A 25265-nucleotide genomic window follows, 5' to 3' on the forward strand; every position below is an offset into this window, starting at 1 on the left:
ATTCACTTATATACCCAATATTTTTTAAAATATTTTAGGGACTCCTCAACCTCAATTGTTCACACCATGGTTTCATCATGAAACTAAAAAAAAGATTTTTAAACCTCTAAATCATTCTATATTACGACTACAATAGCTAAGGAGGTATTTATAACCTCTTATTAGGTTAAAACAAAGAAAACCCTAAAACCCATAAATATAAGGCCCAATTTAGTAATTAAATAAACAAAATCAAAATACATTAAAATAAATTAAAATATTATAAAAATGTAAACTAATAATATCTTCTAAATAACACTTGAACTCTTCATTTCACGAACATTTGAAGCACGTATAATTCTCCTCCTCTTCAAAAAAGATTCGTCCTCGAATCTTGTAGGTAAAATAGTATATGAAAAGCACAATAATTATAAAGAAGATAATTTTTTTTCTTTTCTTTCTTGTATATTTTTTTCTTTTCTTTTTTTTGCACTGTATGTTTTTTTTTTTTGTAAACAATAAAATTAACAATAATAAAACGCAAACAAAAAAACAAGAACACAAGAACTTAAAGAAAGACACAAAGAGACACTGGACTTTTTTTTATGATAAAAGAAGAACAAATATAGATTAATAAGAATTAATCTAATACCTGAGCTCTGATACCAAATGATATGGAAATAAAAGATAAATAAGAAAATAAGGATTCAAACTGAATAAAAAGATACATTGAAATTAAAATAGAAACAAAAAAGATAAGTTGAAATTCAGTACAAAGAGAATCACTCTACTTTCTATCTAATTTCTCGACGCAACAAAAAAGGGACTCCTCAACCTAACTTGTCAACGCCATAGTTTGGAAATTGAATCAAAGGGACTTCTCAACCTTCTACCCAATTCCCCGATGCAACAAGAGAGGGACTCTTCAACCTCAATTGTCCACACCATAGTTTCATCACGAAACCAAAAAAAGGGTTTTTAAACCTCTAAATCATTCTATATTACGACTACAATAGCTAAGGAGGTATTTATAACCTCTTATTAGGTTAAAACAAAGAAAACCCTAAAACCCATAAATATAAGGCCCAATTTAGTAATTAAATAAACAAAATAAAAATACATCAAAATAAATTAAAATATTCTAAAAATGTAAACTAATAATATCTTCTAAATAACACTTGAACTCTTTATTTTACGTACATTTGAAGCACGTATCACCTCTCTTGTTGCATCGGGGAATTAGGTAGAAGGTTGAGGAGTCCCTTTGATTCAATTTCCAAACTATGGCGTTGACAAGTTAGGTTGAGGAGTCCCTTTCTTTGATCTTCCATCTTATCCTGGGTTACGTTCCGGATCAGGTTTGTGCCCAGACAAGATGATCTTTTTGCTTCCAAGGCGAATGTAGGGATAGGGATATAATCCTTTGAACTACTTGGTCCGGGAGCCATCCTTTCAATTTCTCGTTATCCCACTCACCTGAAACAGTTAGGAAATCCATCAGAGCATAACCATAATCGACTAGATTAGTTACATGAGATGCGTGTTGATTAAGGCTTCCAAAATTAGGGACCCAATTGTGCTCCCAAAACTTTATGCGAGATCCATCACCAATACGCCAAATGGAATTGCTTTGGACGTCTTTCCAGGTAGAGCAAACTCTCTTCCAAAGGTTTGAGTCGCTACTTTTTCTCATAACATTGAGCATAATGTCGTTGCCATATCTATACTTAGCTCGCAACACTATAGCCCAGAGGGAGTCCTTCCTTTCAAGTAGGCCCCAACCAATCTTCATCATATAAGCTTGATTAAGCTCCCTTGCTTGTCTGATGCCCAATCCCCCAGATCTTTTGGGCTTGCCGACAGTCTTTCAATTAGGGAGATGAATTTTCCTTGAATTCTCAGAATCCCCCCATATGAAATTCCTACATTTACGGTTAATAAAATTACAAGTAGATACAGGTAGAACAACAGTTTACATAGTATAACTAGGGATAGTAAAAAGGACCGATCTCACCAGGGTGGTTCTGCCTGCCAAATATAGGGATGTAGCTTTCCAATTGTTAAGCCTCGCATTGATTTTGGCCTCGATGTCCTTGTAGATGTCTTTTGTAATTCTCGAATGAATAAATCGAACACCAAGATATTTTTCAAGGTCATCTGTTCTAGTGAAGTTCAAAAACTCACTGATTTCACTTCTGGCACTATGCCCGACGTTCTTGGAGAAGAAAATTCTGGTTTTATCATTACTAATCTTCTTGCCAGAGCTCTCGCAAAAGGCTTTAAATTTTTTTTATAGCACCAACTTGCTCCACACTAGCTTCTAAGAAAATTATCAGATCATCAGCGAAGCATAAATGAGAAAGCTTCGGGTTGTTTTTGTTAAAGCTAATTGGTTTCTAGAAATCATGTTCCACTGCAGCATTTATAACTTGAGACTTGAGACAATCTTTCCATCGGAGCACAAAAAGTACGAGGATAAGGGGTCCCCTTGGTGAATTCTCCTGGTCGGGAGGAATTCTTCAAGGGCCTCCCCATTCTAGAGAATCCGCATACTAGCTGAAGATACACACATGTAGATAAGGTTAACAATGTGACCCTGCAGACCAATATCCTCCAAAGTATCTTTGATGAAGGACCACTTTAACCTATCATACGCCTTCTCAAGATCAATCTTAATTGCCATCCAACCTTTTGGCCCTTTCTTATTCCGCATCGAATGAATAACTTCTTGCGAGATAATAATATTGTTAGAACTCTGTCTTCCGGGCATAAAACTACATTGGGATGGACTTACGAGATGATCCATGATTTTCCTAAGACGGGTAGCAAGAAGCTTGGTAATAACTTTATAAGAGACATTACAAAGGCTAATGGGTCTCATCTGTTTCAAGTTGGAAACAGGTTCAACTTTTGGAATAAGAGTAATCAACGTATCATTTATCTCCCCTACTTTACTTGGATTAGCAAAAACATATTGGACAAGCTTGCATAAATTGGCACCAACTTTATCCTAGTGTTTTTGATAGAAGATAGCCTAAATCCCATCTTTCCCTGGAGTCTTGAGGGCCTCCATTCGAAAAATTGCTTCCTCGATTTTCAAGCTAGTACAGTTTTTCCCAATAAGCTTCTTATCGACTTGAGAAATTGCGGGAAAACACCCATCCAGAGTGAATTTAATCTCCAAAATACCATCAGTAAATAAGTTGCTATAGAAGGAGGTGGCCATGTTTTTCAACTCAATTTTGTTTGAAATCCAATTTCTATCACTGTCCTGGAGATATTTAATCCTGTTTTTCCTCCTCCTAACCATAGTGGTGCCATAGAAATACTTAGTGTTATGGTCACCAAACTCGAGCCAGTTACATCTCAATTTTTGGAACCAAAGGATCTCTTCCTAGATGAGGATCTCTTCATATTCTTTCCACAAAGATTTTTGCAAGTTCTGGAGAAAAAGATTACAATTAAGATTCATGTTAGCTAAAATTCCTTATAACCTTCTTAGTATTTTACTTTTCTTGTGATGAATGTTACCGAACACATTGGAGTTCCACTCTTTCAGGGACTTTTGGAAGTCAGCAATACAACCAGACCAGGAGTTATTAAAATTCAAGTGTTCATTAACCACATTAGCAAACTCAGGGTGTGCCAGCCAAACAGCCAAGAATCTAAAAGGTCTCCTACCTTTATTAACAAGACACGTGAAATCTAATTGAAGATAAAGGGGTTAATCAGATTTAAAGCTTGGAAGATGCTTTACTCTTGATTCCGGAAGGGAGGTTTGCCATTCAAGATTACAGATAGCATGATCGAGCCTTTCTAACAGATTTTCCCTCTTCCAGGTAAAAGGCTAGCCGGTGAAACTAAGATAAAAGAAACCACAATCAACAACACAAGATTTAAAATCCATATAAGCTGTACTTGTATTATTTCCATTCCCCCTGATGCTCGTAGTCGTGGATAAGAGCATTAAAATCCCCTAAAAGAACCCAAGGCAGGTTGGATGTACTACTTAACTCCCTGATGTTGTTTCATAAGTGTCTCTTATTAGCTTTTTGAGGGCTATCTTACACAACCGAAAGTAGCCAAGGCCTCGAATTTTCTTTCGCCACTTTCATGTGCACAAGCTGCGCATTGTGTCGGATAATCTCAAGATGCCAAAGATTGCTATTCCAGAGGCACCAGATACCCCCAGAGAAGCCTCTTGCTTCTTCAATGAACTTCCCCATCAAAACCTAACTTCTCCCACACTACCTTCTCCCGATCACCACTGATATGGATTTCAAGAAGAATGACAATACTTGCTTCATATTATTTTTTAAGATCCCTTATAAGAGTGGGAAACGACCTACCACCCGCACCCTGGCAATTCCAGGTGATAATATTCATTAGAAAAAAAGGAGAAAGATAGAGAAAAATTTCAAATTAACACTGGTCATCAATCCCATCAGCCACTAGAGGCTTATCTAGCATAACACTATCTTCCTTATCATTATCATCCACCAAAGTTACCATGTTTTCGTCAGAAGGGTCTCCTTGGGGCCCATGTTGGGTCCGACTACTATTCCCTTCATAAAAAACAGATCTTCCTCTCCCTAGAGAAGCGAAATCCTCATTCACCTCATGGTTCTCAAGGATCTGGTTTGCCATCCTCGTAGCTTCGTGTGCTTCAATTTACTCTTGATGTAACCTTCTCATGTTATCCAGCATCTCCTTCTCAATAGCAATGGTTTCAGGATTCCTTGAGGATGAGCGGGTCTTCTTATAGGTAATTATGTTGTCATTGGTAGGTGTTTGAGTCCCCAAGGCTTCCTTCCCTTTTGACTTGGGTTGTCTATTGCTTGGCATGAGCCCAATCTTTGGGCTAGTCTTTTTTCCACATTACCGGTTCTTTCCTGCACCTGGCCTTAGAACCTTGCTTGTAGGCATTTTGAAGGCCCCATTTTTTTTGGTTTGGAACCATGTCCAGCCCATTTTGCATGTTCTCTTTAATCCCATCTTCCACGTCTATAGTATCCTCAATTTCCTCTTCCCCATTTCCCTCGTACAAGGCATTATAACGTGATCCTTTTTCCATTGTAATTTCCGCCGGAACTATAGCCCTATCTTTATTTGAAATAGAGACCTTCCCATATTGAGCATATCTGTTCACTGGCGCATGTTTGTCTTGTTTCCTTTTTTGTGGTTTTCTAACCATCATCCACGGCCCGAAATTGGGTGGGTCTTGATTATCCCTTGATTTTTGCACATTAGCCGTATCCTTTTGGATTCTTTCTTCATTTGACTCTTGTCCTCCGTTAGCGTCGGCCTCCTTGTCGGAGACCATATCATCCGCGGTGTTTTCTTCCTCTCGGAGTTCTTCCTTGTGCTCCGTTCTCTCGCTACATTCCTCTGCAATGTGCCCGTACATCCCACAAGAAAAACGGATGAAGTGGAGACCTGATAAATCCCATATTTAGGGTTTATCTTGTATTGATTTTAGGGGGATTTTATCACCTTTTACCCACATTTATTCAATGAAATAGCATGATTTCGTGATTGTCTCCGTACTTGTGCTTAGATGTGAAAATATGCTTTTTACACCTTTAATTTTATAATTTTTTATTCACCTTTGATTTTCACTAGATGATGCCTTGGTGTGTTTGCTAGTGACTTCAGGTTGGAAAAGGGCCAAGAAGGAATCAAAGGAGTGAAAGGAAAGCATATAAAGTGGAGAAATCATGAAAAATCAAAGATTTGAAAAAGCCATGGGCGCACGCGCGCACTGTACGCATCCACGCGGATTGCGACATACCCCAGGGGCACGTACGCGCCGAAGGCCGCACGTGATTTTTAAAGAGGAACTCGTGCCTGGCAATTTTGGGGGGTTTCTGACTCCATTTGGAGCTGAGTTTTTGGCGGAAAAAGGCTAAGGAGACCAAGGAATGAAGGGGAAGGCATGTAGAGATTCATACACACACATTAGGCTAGTTTAGTTTAGTTTTAGAGAGAGAAGCTCTCACTTCTCTCTAGAATTAGGTTTAGGATTAGGTTTAGTTCTTAGATCTAGGTTGTAATTCATGCTTTCTTCTTCTTCTTCTTCTTCTTAATTCTTTGTTGTTACATTCATCATTCTTCTATTGTTGTTATTTGAGTTCTTCTATTTTATTTGTAGATCTACTTTTGTTCATTCTATTTTCTTTTAATGTAATTTGAGGTAATTCTTGTAGATCTCGTTTTCTTTTATTGTTGTTGTTGATTTCTTACATTCAATTATTGTTAGATTCTATTCTTGTTATCAATTTACTATGCTTTTCTTTTGTGCCTCCCAAGTGTTTGATGAAATGCTTGGTTGGATTCTAGTATAGATTTTTATTCCTCTTGGCCTAGGTGGAGTAATTAGTGACGCTTGAGTTATCTAATTCCTTTGTTGATCGATAATTAGAAGTTGCTAATTGATTTGGATACCACTAACGCTAGTCTTTCCCTTGGGAGTTGGCTAGGACTTGTGGAATCAAGTTGATTCATCCACTTGACTTTCCTCCATGGTTAGAGGTTAACTAAGTGGTAGCAATGAACAATTTGTGGTCACAATTGAGGAGGATAACTAGGATAAGACTTCTAATTCTCATATCTTGCCAAGAGCCTTTTTAGTTATTAGTTTACTTTCATCGTCATTTATATTTCTTGTCTAAAATCTCAAAAACCCCAAACATACCTCATAACCAATAACAAGACGCTTCATTGCAATTCTTAGGGAGAACGACCCGAGGTTCAATACTTCGGTTTATAAATATAGGGGTTTGTACTAGTGACAAACAATCTTTTGTATGAAAGGATTATTGATTGGTTTGGAAACTATACTTTACAACGAGACTTCATTAGAGAAATTCTAAACCGTCAAGAAATCCGCTCATCAAGACCCTCATACTCAATGTTCAACATGCTCCCCAGCACCGAGATCCTAGGTACCAGCTTTTTGGTTAAGTCAATTTCGACACAAATTCTGGCGAACCTCCCTCGAGAATGTAATGATGTTGCTCTGTCGACCTTCAGTATTGTGCCAATAGCAGATCCAACTCTCCATAAGAACCTGTGGTTGTAGAGCTGTATTGGTAGATTGGGTATTCGGACCCAAGCTGTCACTTTTTTCACTACTTTTTCGGATTTCAAAAAGAAAGGTAGCCACCTCTGAACAATAAGGTAGGGTCCTCCCACCATCCACGGTACCCCCAAGCAAGACATGTGAGTAGTCTTCCTCCTCTGTAAACTGAATAAGAAAATAATCACGATCCATTTTTATAACATTGATCTTACCTTTTCTTACCCAATCTCTATTTAAACGATGTTTTATAAAGCCAAGATTGACTCTTTTCCCAAAAACCTTCATGATCAGCGCTGCTTGCTATGGCTTGCACCATTCATCGAATTCTTCTTTTGAGACGAGAATAACCAGACAAGGGTCAAATGGCTTATCTTCCTTTCCATTCGATTCATCATCTTTATACCACTTGTCTTCTGAATTTGGATCGTTCTCATCGATATCGTCCTCAGCCATAGACGAACTCCCAAGAGCCACTAGAGAATCCTTATAGAAGACTCTTTGCGTTGTCAAAAGACGGTTGTTGATTTTCATTACCCAACTCCACATCCATAGCTGGTTGAATTCGGTTAACGTTATCACCTAGTTCAGCATCGTCACGTGTTTTAACTTTCTTTGTACCGCGATTCATGAGATCCTCTTCCCGAGTGCAAATCTTTAGATTTTTTGTTGAAAAAATTGGGTTATTATAATGGAGACATAAAAATATCAAAAAAGCCCAAACCATATATGGGCTCGAATGAATATTTGTAGTAGGCCCATTAATGCCTGACTCGATTCCACCCCAAACAACAAAAAAGAAGAAGCTTCTTATCTGATAGCAGTAAAATCAAGGTTTTTGTTTGCTTCTCTGTGATATCATATAACCTCTATTCGGTTTCTGCTTCCTGCGGTTGCTGATTTTGGAGCCATGAGTTTCATCTTCGGAAAAAGAAAAACCCCCGCAGGTACGTTCCTTAACTTTGATTCTCGAATTACTAAAATCTATGAATTTTATATGTTACTTGATTACTTCACTTTGATTATGGAATTATTAAAATAAAAAATGTGTGAATTTTATATTTTTTTACATTGAATTGTACCTTGGTCCTTGGAGGCCTCTAATTCTTAATTGAGGTTGCTCAAATTCCTTGGATGATTATTCAAAATTTGCAGAGTGCTTTAATTGATTATGTTGAAACCTTTTTGTCCTTGATATTATGCTAGTAAGGCATCACAATATATTTACTTGTCAAAATTTTATGCAAGAGTGGAACTCTTAGAATGATGGCAGATCCAACATTGTTTTGATCTGGTGGTATTTACTTACTATGTGTTGATTTCTTATTATATGATGTTAATTGTTACTTTTCAGAATTGCTGCGGGAAAATAAGAGAATGTTGGACAAATCAATTAGAGAAATAGAGCGAGAGAGACAAGGATTACAATCACAGGAGAAGAAATTGATTTTAGAGATAAAGAAAAGTGCAAAACAAGGCCAGATGGTATGATGATTGTGTTTTGATACTATTTGTTGTAGCATTAGTTGTGCTAGCTTAGCTATTTTTAATGCATGCAATTGTTTTCCAGGGTGCTGTTAGAGTGATGGCAAAAGATCTTGTTAGAACAAGGCATCAAATTGAAAAGTTTTATAAGCTTAAATCGCAGCTTCAGGGCGTATCACTCAGGATTCAAGTATGTCATTGTTTGTGTAGTTGTAAGAGTTCATGGCATTTTCATGCTCCTTAGAGAATGATAAAATCGTTATTACCATTTTTCAGACTTTGAAGTCAACACAAGCCATGGGTGAGGCAATGAAAGGTGTGACCAAGGCAATGGGACAGATGAATAGGCAGATGAACTTGCCATCTTTGCAGAAAATCATGCAAGAATTTGAGAGACAGAACGAGAAGATGGAATTGGTAACTGAGGTGATGGGAGATGCAATAGATGATGCTATGGAAGGGGACGAGGAAGAAGAAGAAACCGAAGAACTAGTGAACCAGGTTCTCGATGAGATCGGAATTGACATGAACCAAGAGGTATATATTATTATATTATGCCTTATTGCCTGTTCCACCTAGTTTAACAGGTTCAAAGTAATTGAGTTTGTCACCATGACATTGCCTGATGAATTCTGATTTGATATGCAGCTTGTGAATGCTCCGTCATCGTCTGTTGCAGCGCCAGCTGCAAAGACTAAGGTGCCTCAAGTTGAAACTGCTGCGAATGATGATGCCGGGATAGATAGTGATTTACAGGCAAGATTAGACAATTTAAGAAAGATGTAATTTTGATTCTGATCCAGGGTCTCCAGTTTTACTGTGAATGATGGAGGTCGTGTGTACCATACTACCCATTTAGTATAATTGAATTGAACAGAAGATCATGAACAAAAAGGGTTTTTAAATATTAAATCCCCGAGTAATTCTTGTATATGTTCCCACTAATGCATCAATGCTGCATCATTTGAACATTTTCCCCCCATTCTTTTGACAGTCTCATTTGAACAATTTCTATGTAGCAAACTAGCATTAACCTGTTAGTTTTGACTTGTGCTGATTTTCGCGTGCACGAGTACCACGCAAGCTGTCATATAAGATACATGTCCAATGACTAATGAGTTTCAAATTAACTTTGGTCCCATCTACCGAAAGAAAACGAGTAGATCATTATTATGAAAATGAACTAATTTGCGCCAAATATGAGCATGGTTAAATTATATATATATATGGTAGGTTCCCACTTCGCAATCAGAGCTTTCTTATCACTCTTTTTTCCTTCCTTTTGAAGGACACCCTTTTTATCACCAATCTGGTGCTCGGCTCAGTTACTTTTGTCCTTTTAATTCTGTGTGTAGTGCTTCGGCAAACAAGAATTAGATAGAGACACCCAAAAGAGGAAAAATAAGAGTGAATTTTTGTTTATAAAAAGAGGTAAATAAAAGGATACAGCGAATTCTGACCAAAGAAAATATTGATTTTCACCACAACCTTGATGATAACCTCACAAAATATACGCAGGTTCTTAATAAATGTAGGAGGACAATAATTGCCTTGCATGGGAAAAAAATTGCCACTGTTAAAATTTGATCATACAAATTGCCTTGATTGTATACCAAAAACCAAATTACCAACTAGAATCAGCAGCAGAAGCAGACAAATATAACCAAAACAAAATGGAAAAAAGTAAGACATGGACGCATGATGTACGAAATGAATGGTCTATATTCAACTTGCGATATTGATATTTTAACCCAAATGGAAAAATGCACAAAGAAAAAAAGGGATCAACTAAGCTCACTGTGACACTAATGCTAATGCTATACCTAATCTATTTATATATTTGCTACGGACTAAGATGCTGCTAGTATAAGTTCTTTTACTACTATTAATGGCTCAAGTAATATAACTTCCATCCAAAAATAAAGATCAAATACAATATTAGCAACGAGTACTGATCGAACTCTTGACCTTTCAGATCTAGAACTCTAATACTATATCATGAAACCACTCATCCCAAAAACATAACCTGACAGGATAATGTAACATTAATGGTTATATCTCTAATACTTCCTAAACCTCTAGTGTACACAATATTAGCTTAGGCCATTGGCTCCATGTACTTATTCTATTAGCAACATGACAATTACTCTTAACGATGATATATAAATAATAAATCAAAATTAACATATCAATTAATCAATTTAACAACGACTCGTCCCAATTTCCCCAAAGCTGGCCAGGCCCCACCACCCTTATACCTCACACACCACCGGATTCCGGCAACTCCTCAACGGAATTATTATTAGTCTCCGGCGGAAAACGGCGGAAGAAAGGCCCCACCGGTGTACGGCAAACAGGGCAATCAAAATGAGAGTGAAGCCACATATCTATACACTGAGCATGAAAAGAGTGCTTGCATCTCGGAAGCTTCCTCACTTCTTCACCTTCTTCGAAAACCGATAAACAAACTGGGCACTCATCATAAGAACCATCATCATCACCTTCTTCTTCTTCTTCTTTTTGGGCTTTCTCCTTTTTCTCTGCTTCTTCTTTCTTGTACTTGAAGCTTGAGAGCAAGTTACTTTGCGAATTCTCGAAGCTCATGTTTCTTGACACGACAACCTCGACCAACCCACTTGTTGTTTCGGGATGCGGTTGTTGTTGCCGGCTGCATCTTCTGATGACGCAGTAGTTGTAAAGTGCTAGCGCTATTGCGGCGGTTCCAACAACTGCCAGGCCATAATATAGCATGATAATGTTGGACTTTGTTGAAGAAGATGATGAAGATGGTGGGGGTGAAAGTGTGTAGGGGCTTAGAACGTCACCCATTTTTTTTTTGGGACTTGGGAGTGAAGAGGATTATAGGGAAGACCAACTTGGAGAATATATTGTGTTTTTCATTAGATATGACAAGTTAACAACTAGATATTAAATCAAAAATCATGTAGCAACAATTATAATATCTAGATGGCACAATTTTAGAGGGATTAGGCTTTTTTATTAAATTAAAATAATGTTTAGTTGTTTATACTTTATACTATAAAATGCCGTGGTGGTTATGTTGCCATGGAAAAGATATTATTATTTTTCCCCCTCCTTTTCCTCCTCTTTATTTCAAGTTACTATCATAAAGAGTTAATCATATAGTCTTTTATAAACCTTTTTAATCATCTTTTTGAGCGTATATTTATTAATTTAAAAGAAGTCTAAATAATTCAGTTAAAAAGATATATCTATTAACTACCATAAAATATGGCATGGGGGTGTTCATTTTTTGTTAGAGACGAAGACACTAAGATTGTGTTTATTTATAGAGATAAGACATTGAGACACAAAATTCAGAAGAGATATGAACAGAAATAATATGTCTAGAGATACTGAATTAGTATATTTTGTGTCCATTCTGACAGGAAGGACACGAAGACACTAGCAAGGGACACAACTTATTTTTTATTTTTTCTTTTATTATTCTTGTTAATTTTTCAATTTGTTCTAGTTTATCACCAAATAGAATACAAGAACACAAAATTTTGTGTCTCTATCCATCAATATCTTATCCTATTCTTGGTGTCTGTTCTGTCCTGTTCTTAAAAAATAAACGCAGTCTAAGAAGTGTAAAAAGTGCTATTAACCATTAGCCAAGGGGTGGAGAGATAAGTGATCAAATTAAAGATGGGTGAGAAGTGAGAAGTGGCAAACAATAGATGAGTCTGCTGTCCCTCTTGCACATTCTGTTCCGTTGCCTGCGGAATTGGTAATACTGTCTAATTATTAGCATTTGAAATTGGTCTTGGATCCATTGAGAAAGTAACTTTGTACTTTAGTACTTAGTATTTACCAATGAACATGTTACTGGTCGTTTATGATTGATATCCTCCGCGTAATGTCTATTTCCAAAAGGGATATTCTGATGATAAATATTTAAAATTAGATATCAGAAAAGGGCATTCAAAATACGAAATTACTAAAGACAACACAAGTCGGTTGACCAACATTATAGTATTATACCCTTTCCCCGATACTAAAAATCAAATGTTAAGAACAACTTTAGCCATCTCAATTTAACTAATCTACACAATGTTTTAAATTACAAACAACAAGTTAACTAAAATGTTAGGATTCATTATATAAGCAGGGGGAAAAGATATTCAATGGATCTCTAGCAGATATTATTCTACATTCCTTATTATGAGAAAATATACTCAACACTCTTGCCTTTGTCACAAATCAACGTTTGAATTCAAGGATAAATATGAGCTTGCTTAGAAGTAACCTAATTCTAACTAACAAGCGGACTAAATTAGACAGCGTCCCAATTTTCTAAGAAGGGACAATGAATATAGGTATTTACCAGGAGCCCAAACAACAAAATATTCAGCCCAACAAAACTTTGGACAAAACAAATATTCTTACAAAAAACGAGGATTGTAGGGTTTGGAACTTGAAATCCAATTAAAAACGCCCAGATTATTCTTTGGATCTTGGAAGAGATATACGTGGTGAATAGAGCCAACAAGATAACGTTATCCAATTATTTTCAATGGAGAAGCTGCCACGTCGGACAGGCAAATATGCCAGAGATTTCAGCCTCTCATTCTCCACCACCGTCTCTCTCAAATCACATATCAGTTTCCTCACTCTTCAAAGCATTTTCATTTCACCAAAGTAAACCAAAGCAGGGGAAGCAGAAGAAGGAGAGAGAAAAGGAATGGCTTCAACTTCAGCAGTTTCGATGGCCATGCCACTAACTTACGCAGGCCAGAAGAGGGTGGTGCCAAGCTCCGAGACATTCTTCAAGCCACTCCCACTGCGTAATTCAAAGGCCGTGGCAGCATCAAAACCCAGTGGAAGGGTTCAGGTGAGGGCATCCATGAAGGAGAAGGTCGTGACGGGGCTGACGGCGGCTGCATTGACGGCGTCGATGATGGTTCCTGATGTGGCTGAAGCTGCTGTCACTCCTTCTCTCAAGAACTTCTTGCTCAGCATCGCAGCTGGTGGAGTTGTGGCTGTAGCAATCGTTGGTGCCGTCATCGGTGTTGCGAATTTCGATCCTGTTAAGCGAAGCTGAGCGAACTTATGAGGCCCTCTGGGGAGTGTTAGATTTTCACTCATTTTATGATATGCATCTCTGTCTTGATCTTCCATTAATGATATTGAACTCTGTGTGTAATATATACTATATTACTATTCATCTCCACAAGCTTTCTTATTCTTACAGCGTAATTTCTTTTTCTTATTCTTATTCTGCTGCATGGGAACAAATCTACAAGCATACGCGAGGTAGATAACACTCTTACATATAATATTAGAAATATTGAAGTTAGACTGCAGAATGATAATTGTCAAATATATTATTACCTTCATATCTCATCTCATATTAAGGCATATCTCCCAATCATGAAATGCAGAAATTCAGAACTTGAATTAATATCTAAATCTCAACCTTGTAATGAGCCCGTCTTTCATGCTGACTGGTTCTATGTTAAATTGAACGCTAAATCGCTAATAGTGGTAGAGGGGGTTGTGTGTGAAGAAACATGGCGGAATTCAGATTACAATTAGTCAATTACTGCCTACCGAATTTCGAAATCAAATCAAGCACGTACTTACACTCCGAAGAGTAATCCACCTTATCTGCCTTTGCTACTGTAATCTTCAACCTCTGTTCATCACCATATAATTCCTCTTTGATTTTCAGCCTCAAGACAAACTCATTGAACAGTCTACTCTTGATTATTCCTATGAACTTCTCATCATCCTCTTGTTCATGCTTCAATAAGTACAATTCCTTCGCCGAGAAGCCCATAATCTCTTCCCCTGTTTCCTGAAAAGCAGTTACCCAAGCAATTCCAGTGTGATCCAGAATTTGAGCTTGAAGAAGAAACCGGTAATCGCACTCATCAAACTCTTGGTTGCACCTATCACACTGCCACCTCGAGTTTCCTGATTTGGTCACTTTCTTATTGCACTGTCGCTCTCCAATCTTCAGAGGGCAAGCTGTGTAACAGAACGAATCTGTCTTGATGAAAGATACAGCTGCCCTCACTGTTATCCAATCTGGCTTATCCGAACGCCCAAGACCTTCATCCTTGATCTGAGACAGAGTTTTACGTACATCATTCTTAGATCCTCCGGGTATGATATCCTTAGAAATGGACAGAGAAGCAGAATCTTTTCCCACTCGATCAAACCATTCTCTTAAGCTACGTGCCTCAGGAAAATCAGGATTTATGAAAAACTGTGTGGCAGAGATAGTCCCTATGGATTTTCCACTAAAGTCATTGACCTTCCCAGCTTTGACTGCCAGAATGGGAAACAATCCAGCATCGACCATTTCTTGCAAATTTTTCCCTTCCTTGTTGCAAAATTCACCCCAAAGGGTCAGTTCAACACTCCTTCCAGTCCAGTCCTTCAGATTCAAAATTCTTTTCTGGGTTTCCATTCCATTCTTCCTCAAGATGGGAACTGATGGATTCACACAAGTCACAACCCCAATAACATCAAGTATGGAGTTATTGTCAACGTTCTCAATATCATTGATAGGCTTAAACGAAAATTGCTGTTTAGGTATAGAACCATCTTCCTCGGGGAAAAGTTCAAGAGTTGATGTCGACTCCAAAAGAATTTCCCAGTCATTCTTCAAATGGTTAAAGTTCTTCTGTGCAGGTTTTAGGCTACCTTTAGATATCAAGTAAACTCTTCCAACCTCAATCGCATCATAGAATCGATCAACAACAGCATTAAAACAGGTCACTCGTATTTCACCACCTTCAGAGTCAAGGAGATCAAAGGAGAAGACTTTACCATCTCCCCGGGCATTATTATAGCGGCGCAGATCCCCCTTTGCAGTCACCCTTGCCTTGATGGCCCACCGACCTTGATAAGGATTCAGAGCGGATATAGGAATAACACGTGACGGGGCCTCATTCCTCAGAATTGCACCTTGGCCTTTGTAAACTGGTGGCGGTTTGTAAGCAGTTTGAACAGTTGGCCGGAAATTTTGCACATAGGAACTTGCATTCTTCGGTGGCAGCTGGAAATTCTGGACATTATAACTTGTATTTTGCGGTGGCAGCTGATAATAACTACTCTTGGACAAGTTCTGCATTGTATTACTTAGTGAAGCACCCTGGGCTGGTAAATCAGATTCCACAAATGATATTGGATTTCCAATGATCTCGCATTCTGGTATTATAGTTTCCATGTTCAGCACCACAACAATCCTGTCAAGGAAGACAATTTTCAATCCACAGATCACATCAGAACCACCATCAGCAAAACAAACAGTTTATATTTATAAACTAGTGCGTTTGAGAAACCTATTGTTGCAATTTTGAAGAGGCTCGGTTCCTAGTTCAACATGTTTATGACTCGAGCATATACGCAAAAACTTCAATAGCAAATGAGGTTTTGCCAACTGTAATGAGGTTGAATTCTTTCTGCCTCGCAAAACTACAGAATATTAGAACCGAATGCCGAAATATTTTAGGATCAAAGTTGCAACTCATTTGGTCACATCATTTTTTAAAATTATTTAGTATCTATCTGGTAAAGAGGTTTTCAATTCAAGTATTTCTCAAAAATTACCAGGAACTACAAGTGCATCTAAATATCTTCACCAACCAGTTTGAACTCTTGCCATATTTTAAATGTCCTTCTCTTACACATCCTAGTTAATCCAAAATTAAGCAAACTCTTGCGTCCAAAAAAAACGTAAACCATTTGATAAATCTTCTGGAACTGTTCAAACGACAGTATCCTCTTCAAATTGAAAAGCAAGTACCTCGTGTAAGCTAAAACCATACAAATCTAGTTATTATTATCCAAATCTCGGAGAGATCAAGTTTTTCCATCGAACATCACGTTCAAAGCCATATTGATATTTGATTATAATCCACTTCGAGGTTAATCCTTATTCCTTAAAGATATATTTAATGATAACTGTAGTAATTAATTAGAGGTAATCAAATATAGAATTAGGAGCAAGAACGAGGGAGAGAAAGAGAGAAACTGACTTGCGGTTTTGAATAGGACTGCAAATGTACTCGATGAGCTGAACGACTGAACCTTTCTTAACTTGTCCGGTTGTGACCCGATCGTTGAGCTGAGTGGCAAGCATAGCGTGCTGAGAAGAAACCGCATCGGATAGCAGAAGCCGGTACCTCTCCTGCTGCTTGCTGTTCGAAATCAACTTGATTTCCAGAACCTGCAACAGTGGCTTCGAGTTAACGTCGCCTGCTACGATCGCCGGGATCGCGTCCGCCGTCAGATTCACCGGCATCCTCCGACTGAGAGAGAAAGAGAGATTGATTGATTTTGGAGGAAGAGCAGAATAGATCAGTTTTGGATCTGGCGCGGTTTTTGAAATGAAGCGTGGTGACGTAAGCAAGCCGACTCGAACTTTATTCGCGCCATCACTTTTGGGCTGCTCAAGCCCAACAACCCAGTTTCAAAGTTTCAAGTCCATGATTTTTTTTATTCAGACAAAACATAAGTTGCTATTAATTTAAGAAAAATGCATTGTATTTAGCCATCACTTAACCATCAATTCAATTTTTTTAATCTAATAATTTAGCAAGATAGTTTATTCTATACTTTTAAACATTAATTATTGATGACTATTAGTCCTAAGGCATTTTCTTAATTTAATGTTTGGAAGATTAAGAGAATTATTTCAGAAAATTTTAAAGCTAAATGAGAAAGCCAAATAAAATTTAGTCTTTACAAATAGAAAGATTATTAACAAGTAGTTTTATTTTGCATTATCAAGTAATCGATCTTGTGTAAATGACTTGCGTGTTGCATAATAGAGAGACACAGGGAGGTTTCATTTAGGTGGTTTGTAGTTTCTATATAGTATATAGTATTAATTTTGCTTGCGAAACTTGTAAGGCAGGGATCATATATAATTAACAATCACTGTTATAATACTCCCTGTTCAACTTGTCTAAAACTGCGTTAAAAACATGATAAATATACAAATTCCGGGGTTTAAACATAACCATAATACTTCAGAAGCGGCAAATTCCCAATCGAAGTATGTATTATTTATACGACATATGTTCACTTGTATTATTAAAACGGAAGAAAATTGTAAACATATATTTTAAGAGACGTGGCCAACTACAAACAGAAAAAGGGCACCGCTGCTAAAGGCAAAACGATTAATTTTTCATTCAAAACTTGTTTCTTGGCAGAGTATATAACAAAATTTCTGAAACAACTTAAGCAACTTAAAAACTTTGAATGTGTCTTTAAAGAAAACCACTACTCCAAAATATTAAAGAACATTTCATGCAACCGGGACCGCAGGGGCCTCAATATCATTTGCCAAGGCTGGAACGGCAGCTGCGGCAGGAATCCTGTTGTATTCTTCTTCCTCCTTCGGTGGGTGAATAGTGACAATATCAGGAAGGGGAGTTTTGGGACCAAGCTTCCCTTTAGGATCCCAATCAAGCATGATCTTCACCTTAATACCAAGAACACCCTAAAAGAAATAGAAACAACATTTCTTATCCAAATCCCTTCATAACAAAAACAAAATGCATACTCTATCAATGCAATCAAAGGAAGACTAGTCTAAAAGAGTATATACTGACCTGCCTAAGGAGTACATGTCTTACAGCAGAATCAATGTAGTCCTTGACTGGTTGCCCTGAGGAAATCATGTACCCGTCCTTGAACTTCATGGATTTAGCTCGCTGAGCTCTCAACTTGCCACTAACGATGACCTGCGCAGAATCAAAATGTTATCGCAACCTAAGTATAGCAACAAGGAAACCTGAAATCAGATGCTGTCAAGAACAAACCTCGCATCCCTTGGCACCATTTTCCATAACAAACCTCAAAACACCATAGCAGGCCCTGCAAAAGTAGTTTTAGAAATAAATTTCATATTGTTTAGTGGTACATATAAACAGCAAGGGAAGTATCCTATTAATTAGAAAATGTGCATACAGCAACCTGTCTAACACCAGCCCCTAACATCTAAAAGAACTGAAGATCCAAATAAATACACAACATAATTCATTCAAAAAATAAAACAAAATTTACAATGTAACAAACCAATCAGAGCAATATAATGACATAGCAAAAGAAGCAGTAGCTAAAGAGTTAATATTAAAAGATTTATCCCCCCAGCATTACAACATGAATATAATAGAATTTCATGAATATAGATGATATGGAGGACATAATGATTTAGTCATCTTCCGACACAAACTTGGTGGAGCAGGCACCAAATTTGCTTTAAAGATGACAAAGGATGCTATTCTACAATCACCAAATCAAACCAGAGAAATCAGAGAAAGCAGCCAGTACATTTTGATGTACAAAAAAGCAGATTGATCCATGACGAAAAACATCAAGTAATACATAGCATAGGATTTGATTTAAATATACACATCTAAATAACACTGATTAACATTATATACCTTCTTACAGCAAGGCCACCAAGAAGCTTGTACCGAAGGGATTCGGCTTGAGCAATAGCGCACAAGCCCCTGTTGTTGACCCTCTCAGCATACAATTCAACACTGTTCTCAGGAAACTTAAATCTCTTCTGCACCACCGATGTTAGCTCCCTGATTCTCCTTCCCTTCTCACCTACATTTTGTATACGACAATATTAAATAACAAAATCCGAAGAAAAAATATTTGGAAGGAAAAAAATCAGAAGAGAGATAATGGAAGCACGCACCAAGAACTGCTTGGGTTCTGGTAGCTCTGATAATGATCTCGGTACGCATTGGGGTAACTCTAACCTCAACACCGGAGTAGCCATCCTCAGCAAGCTCTCTGGTAAGAACCTCATTCAGCTCCGCGAAGAAAACTCCGTCAGCTACGAACTGCATAACATAGTTTTAGATCGAATGTAAATAAAAGGTGAATTCCATTTACGAATGGAGAAAGTGAGAGAATTTAGACCTTTCGCTTCTTGCTCATCTGAATCGCCGCCATGGTGGAGAATTAGAGGTACGGATCGATACACCAGCGGTGGCTACCTGTGGATGAGTGCCTCTCTGCAAAGTGCAAACCCTAATTTACACGCGATGGGGTTTTGTTGGAGCGGAGGTATCTGTTATATATGCAGAGCCTAAAGGGCCTCATCATTTGTGGTTGTATTGGGCCATTAATGGGCCTCATCATTTGTGGCTATTGGGCCATTAGTGGGCCTCATCATTTGTGGTTGTATTGGGCGATTAATTGGGCTTAACGCACAGTATGGAAACCCAGTAAAGAGAAGTGTTTTGATATTTTGGATTTGTATTTAAATTAATGATTATATTTAAATTTAACGTTGCTAATTATAAAAAGTTTAAAATGTTAAACCACAGATTATTTATGTTAAAAAGAATGAGTTGATTTATACTTTCTCTATACTTTCACACTAAAAAAATTAACTTCATAGATAAAAAATATTAATCATATGACCAATAAAAAGTTTAGCAAAAATATGGAAGAAATGGAAAAAGAGTAAACCATATATGATGATTGTTAATATATATATAAATCATTTAAATTTAAATAAGATAAATCAACAAAGGTTTTGAAATTTGAAATTTCTCTACAAATAACGTTTATTGTTGCATGGTTGTTTGACTATGATAAATTGTGGGTTGTTTTAAGAACAATTAAACAACATTTTAAAAGTTGGACGGGAGTGACTGTAAGGAAGGAGGAACGTAATAGGTGGCTAATTAGATCTTTTGCTATTGTTTGGCATATATGGATGAAAAGGAACGAGAATCTTTAAGATTCAAGAAGTAGGAATTGCAGAAATTATTAGTAGTTCGCTTACGAGTTGTAAAGATTGGAGTAGAGTTGATCCAAATGGTTGTTGATGGCAATGCCGGAAATGACTATGGATTGTTTATTATTACTGTTAGTTTTTGGTTCTTTTGTTGCTCCACCTTGTTGTGCTGAACTCCTTTATTTCAAAAAAAAAAAAAACGCTTAAATTCTCCTTTGAACTTTATCTTAGATAAAACTACATATAACTTTTCAAGTGAAAACACAGGTTTCAGCTGAATATGATTTACGAACGAAGCAAGGCAATGATATATATTATTAAAGAACGAGATTATCTCAAATAAAGGATATCTATTATTTTATCTTCCTATTTCATATCGTACATACACAAGGATAATCTTAGTTATGCATTAGATTAATTAGTTAATTAATTGATGACACACACATAGACACAAGTTTACTCTGCGCAAATTGGAATTACTAAACAGTGGTTTACTTTATGAATTTAAGTAAGCATCCACATGCAATCAGGGATACTAGCTAAGGTGATAGCGATGCGCTTTAATTATTACGAGATAAAAAAAAAAGGAATAAAATAAAACGACAACAGATGAGAGAAGATGATGAGTTTCGTTACCAGTTGGCAGGTGAAACCTCAGTGAGACACGATCTTTGTACCAAACCATTTCCCATATAGTATCACTCATGCAACTTTGCGACGTTAACGGATCACCTAACAGAGAGAGAAGTGTAAGGTGAGGTCAACATTCTAAAGTTTATTGTTATTCTTAAAGTATATATCCAATTTTTAAACAAAAAAATTTATCTATATATTCCAAATACTATGTGAAGAGAGTGGCTTTGTGAAGCATCAACTCAATGGACTTTAGTTAAAGAGAGAAAGAGGGAAGGAAATTAAAGAAAGTAGAAAGGGGATGATTACATATTAAAAATTATCGTCAAATTATTATAGTGCTCATTCGGGCATAATTAAACATTTGTGGCATGGGGTGTGGGATCATTAGTTTATTATACCACTTTGTATTACTTTAATTGGGTCCAACAAATGATGTAGATATATGCAAAGTTCCATTATTATAAAATGGCTTTCATGGGGCAAACTAGAGTTGAGCCTCCTTTCCAACCTATTTGCTGGAAATGCAAGGAACAAAGAGAAAGAAAGGCAAAAGTAGATTCCCACCGCACATGTCATGTACTACACAATGTCTAATTTGTCTTGGCTTGCCATTGGGACCAATCCATTTATTTGTGTGTGATATTCTTCCCCTTTGATTATTGGAATTACCTCAAACATATAATATTATATTTTTCTTTTATTGTTACTTTTTTTTTTTTTTTTACATTGCTCCCCCTACTAATACTAGGGATTTTTTTTTTCCTCTTTTGTTGGAAATTGGATTTTGGGTTTAATATTATTAGCTGCTACGTTATCTTCCCTTATTGGCGGCTGATGAGGAATTAATTAATTACTAAAAACAAATTTTGAGTCACCCAATTTGTTACCATTATTCTCATTTGGTCCTTCTCCACCGTTTGGTCATGATATGAGTCATTTCTATTTGTTAATTATATCAGCATCTTATCTTTTGAAACAAAAAATAATGTAAAAAGAAATCCACTAGTTCTTGAATTGATACCTAGGGATAAGACTCCCACATCCACATCTATCATGAACCTGAACCTTTGTAAGAAGAAAGCAACTCTTGTAGTCGTATTCCCCATAGAGATTTCAATGCATGGACCAATTAAAGCTTTAAATGTTACAATTAACCTTTCTTAAGTCACACTCTCAATAATTGTATATAGATATGATGATATGTAAATTATCATAGTTTTTGGGTTTCTCAGTGGTAGTCCAAGAGCCCCGTGAGGTCATGGTTAAAATGATTGTCCACCCAATTATAAAGAGGAAAATAAAAAGAGGGGGTGGATGATCTAACAATTATTTTAAGGATCCCGCTAAGGAGACAATGGACTATTTGTATAAAGGAAAAGTCTAGGGGGCCAGTAACTTTCTTAAATTTTGGTCAGCATATAACCAATAAAGAAAAATGAGTCACTGGATGAAATCTCACACCATTAAAACCATTATTGATAGTTACAAATCACAAAAGTTGCTGGCCCCCTAACATTCTTCTTGTACAATGTGTACAATGAGCTATTGAGTTACAAAATGAACATCATCCATACTATTTAACCATCCGAATACTAGGGATAATAAACATCTTCCCAAAAACTTAAACTGATTTTGGGGTTCACCAAGAATCAAACTCTTAACCTTTCGGATCTAACACTCTAATACCATGTCATGATATTACTCATCCCAAAAGTTTCAACTGATGGAAAAAGGTAACACTAATAATTATATCTCTAATACTCCATAAACTTCCATTGTACACATTATACAAATATTTCATTGGTTCTCATACTTTCCCTTCTTTTAATCATTATTTTAGTTTATTATTATAAAACGAAGTATATAGATTACATTTAAAGTGAAAATTATAATATTCTACAGTATCTTATAACGAGGATACAATAAATATGAAATGAATGAAGGGAAAAAGAAGGAGGAGGAGTTATGTTGATAATTAATGATGCAGAGTATTGGCATAGGATGAATGTACAAAAGGAGGAAAAGGTGCACTCCATGAATGTGCAAAATGTAAATCAGAAAGAGGCCATTGTCAGCAATCACTCATGTGGGCCTTTTTATCTCCTAAGATCAGGAAAATTAAACTACAATTAACTGGGTCCACCAACAACAAAGACATATGCGCAATCAGGGAGAAACAAAGAAAGAGAGAGAAAATACATATGCCAGGGAATTATCAAAGTATAAGGTTGTCATATAGGACATCAATAACATAAAGAGAATAAAAAGGAGGGGGAGAAAATTTGGAAAGTAAAAAATAAGTGAAAAAAGAACCTGAGCAGGAAGGGATAAGCATGGAGAAGTTCAAGTTTAGTTCCATCGCCAAAAGAGAAGAACCATTTGGGTCCCTTGTCATGTTGTTGGGCATCACTGTTTACACACATCTGCATCTAGGGGACTCTAGTGCTTTGTATTTTTTACTTTTTAATCTTAGAAGACTTTTATTTATTTCATACCTAACACTAGTCATTGGGTATAAGAAATAAAGAAATTAATAAAAACTTACACCTAGTCAAAAGACCTTTCATCTCTTATCTGAGATTCTGTTCTTGTGGTGGTGCATGATAGGGAACTTAACCAAGGTTTTTCTTTTTCTTTTTTTTTTCTTTCAAAATTTAAAGCTGCTTTGATTTCTTCCAAATGTTACAGAGCATCTTCACAGATATGTATGCAGTTCTCAGTTGTCACACCCCACAGGAAACATATGATTAGTAAAACCAGGTTAGAGTTTTCTTAGTAAAAAGAAGAGAGGCACTGGGAACATGGGAATAGGCCTAAAACAGTATCTGCAACCCTCTTTCTCACTTTCAGTTCTTCTTAGGTAAGTATAGAACTAGAAACAACATTTTGGGGTTGAAGTTGAAATTGCAAAGCGAATAAAGGTACTATGAAGAGTTCCCATCAAAAGTAGATAAGGGATGGTCCTTACAGAAGAAGGGGGGGAAAAGTACTGAGGGCAAAAATTAATGTAGGTCTTTCTAAACAAGGAGGAAATCAGAAAAAGGTTTATTGAAGCTAAAAGCCCTTATCTCATGCAATCTACCTAATCATACAACAAACATAAACGAGAAAAAGCAGATCAGATTACATTATATTCCATCACATGTTCAAAAGAGAAAAATAAAATAAATTTAAAATAAGAATAAAAATGGATGGAATGATGAAAAGAAAAGGCATTTGCATTTAGCTTTTAAACAACACGGCATGATTACATTAGTAACACACACATGGTCGATTTCTATAAGATCAACAGTTACCAAGTTATGGGAGGAATTCTGGAAAATCATTCTTCTTTTTTTTTTTTTTTTTCATATTTTGAGTTGTAAGAAGTGATGATGAGCTTCAGCCTAATGTTGTTCTACTACTCCACCAAGCAAGAAAGAAAACATAGAAGAAAAAGAAAAAGAAAATAAGGTGCCTAAGTAGGCCTGTGTCGCTTTTGGGTGGCTTTACCATCTGATTTCACAGCACCACTGGAATCCCCTTCAGAAGAAACTTCCATGGATTTGGTAAAGTTGCTTGAAAGATCAGCATAGAGGTCAACCACTCTTCTTATGTTGTTGTTGAGCTCCCTAATAAGGCCAACGTTCCTGCTTAGGTTGTCAGGCACCTTGGACTCATGATTCTGGTTTATCTCATTGATGAGAACCCTGTTCTGATCCAAGATGTTCTGCACTTGAACAAAGCTCTTCTGAAATGACTGCAAAATCTTGCTATCAATTTGAGTACCATTGCCAAGCCCAGAGAATGTGTCACCCTCCATTCTTTGTTTCTCCCAGTCAAAAGGTTAATCAAGTAAATCAGAACCAGCCCTGCATCAATGAAGGAGTAATAATAAGGATGTAGCAAAGATTGGAAGTGCTAGAAAATAAAAAATTGAATAATATAATATTAAATGTTAATATTTTATTTATGCATAATCATATCCTACTATCTGCACCTGCCTGCACTAACCAATACAGAGAGACAAAACACAAGCAGTTTTGGAATTGTTTAAGGCACTGTGCAGACGAGACAAGCTCTGTTGAAGAAATCATGACCACCATAAGGCCACTTTTTCAGAGGAATCAGATTATATAACTTATTGTTATTGTTATTATTACATGTTGTCATTGTTAGTTTTTGTTATTACTACTATAATAATTACTGATTGATGGTGTTACTATTAATTACTACAGTGGTATTATTTTTGTTTTTTATATTGTATCATTATTACAATGAGATGAAAAAGATAAAAATAAACTAAAAAGCAGATCCCATTTTCCATAAAAGGAACCTTTTTTATTGTACTCAGGA

At 36.6% G+C, this 25265-nt stretch overlaps 6 protein-coding genes across 8 annotated transcripts in view; 2 read left to right on the forward strand and 4 right to left on the reverse strand.

Annotated features, from left to right (window-relative positions):
• LOC107620548 (vacuolar protein sorting-associated protein 2 homolog 1) lies at positions 7844-9535 on the forward strand. The gene is made up of 5 exons (XM_016322694.2): positions 7844-8004; positions 8412-8542; positions 8628-8732; positions 8819-9079; positions 9191-9535. The coding sequence occupies exons 1-5, from the start codon at positions 7968-7970 to the stop codon at positions 9326-9328; spliced, it is 672 nt and encodes a 223-aa protein (XP_016178180.1). The 5' UTR covers positions 7844-7967; the 3' UTR covers positions 9329-9535.
• LOC107620556 (E3 ubiquitin-protein ligase EL5-like) lies at positions 10760-11615 on the reverse strand. Its single transcript, XM_016322698.2, has one exon. The coding sequence runs from the start codon at positions 11369-11371 to the stop codon at positions 10802-10804; it is 570 nt and encodes a 189-aa protein (XP_016178184.1). The 5' UTR covers positions 11372-11615; the 3' UTR covers positions 10760-10801.
• Positions 13149-13759, forward strand: LOC107643505. The gene has a single exon (XM_016347175.2). It carries the CDS (start codon positions 13251-13253, stop codon positions 13608-13610), a length of 360 nt encoding a protein of 119 aa, XP_016202661.1. The 5' UTR covers positions 13149-13250; the 3' UTR covers positions 13611-13759.
• Positions 13849-17571, reverse strand: LOC107643496 (replication protein A 70 kDa DNA-binding subunit A). Its single transcript, XM_016347168.2, has 2 exons — positions 16558-17571; positions 13849-15765 (listed from the first exon to the last, which is right to left on the reverse strand). The coding sequence occupies exons 1-2, from the start codon at positions 16821-16823 to the stop codon at positions 14109-14111; spliced, it is 1923 nt and encodes a 640-aa protein (XP_016202654.1). The 5' UTR covers positions 16824-17571; the 3' UTR covers positions 13849-14108.
• On the reverse strand, positions 17693-19619 carry LOC107643514 (40S ribosomal protein S3-2). The gene is made up of 6 exons (XM_016347189.2): positions 19469-19619; positions 19242-19389; positions 18976-19147; positions 18352-18406; positions 18142-18273; positions 17693-18029 (listed from the first exon to the last, which is right to left on the reverse strand). The coding sequence occupies exons 1-6, from the start codon at positions 19499-19501 to the stop codon at positions 17835-17837; spliced, it is 735 nt and encodes a 244-aa protein (XP_016202675.1). The 5' UTR covers positions 19502-19619; the 3' UTR covers positions 17693-17834.
• Positions 24131-25265, reverse strand: part of LOC107643521 (protein ELF4-LIKE 4) — a 2198-nt gene continuing 1063 nt past the window's right edge. For 2 of the 3 annotated variants that reach the window (XR_002351294.1, XM_016347201.2), the window contains exon 2: positions 24131-24781. Coding sequence is in view for 2 of the 3 variants with exons in the window: in XM_016347201.2 (XP_016202687.1) it covers positions 24388-24732 (345 nt within the window). In the remaining variant the exon portion in view is untranslated. Of the gene's footprint in view, positions 24782-24913; positions 25222-25265 lie in introns of those variants that run through there. The other variant, XM_021107528.1, reaches the window with a different exon arrangement.

The sequence above is a fragment of the Arachis ipaensis genome, chromosome B01, assembly GCF_000816755.2.
Source record: "Arachis ipaensis cultivar K30076 chromosome B01, Araip1.1, whole genome shotgun sequence".
NCBI classification, from domain to species: domain Eukaryota; kingdom Viridiplantae; phylum Streptophyta; class Magnoliopsida; order Fabales; family Fabaceae; genus Arachis; species Arachis ipaensis.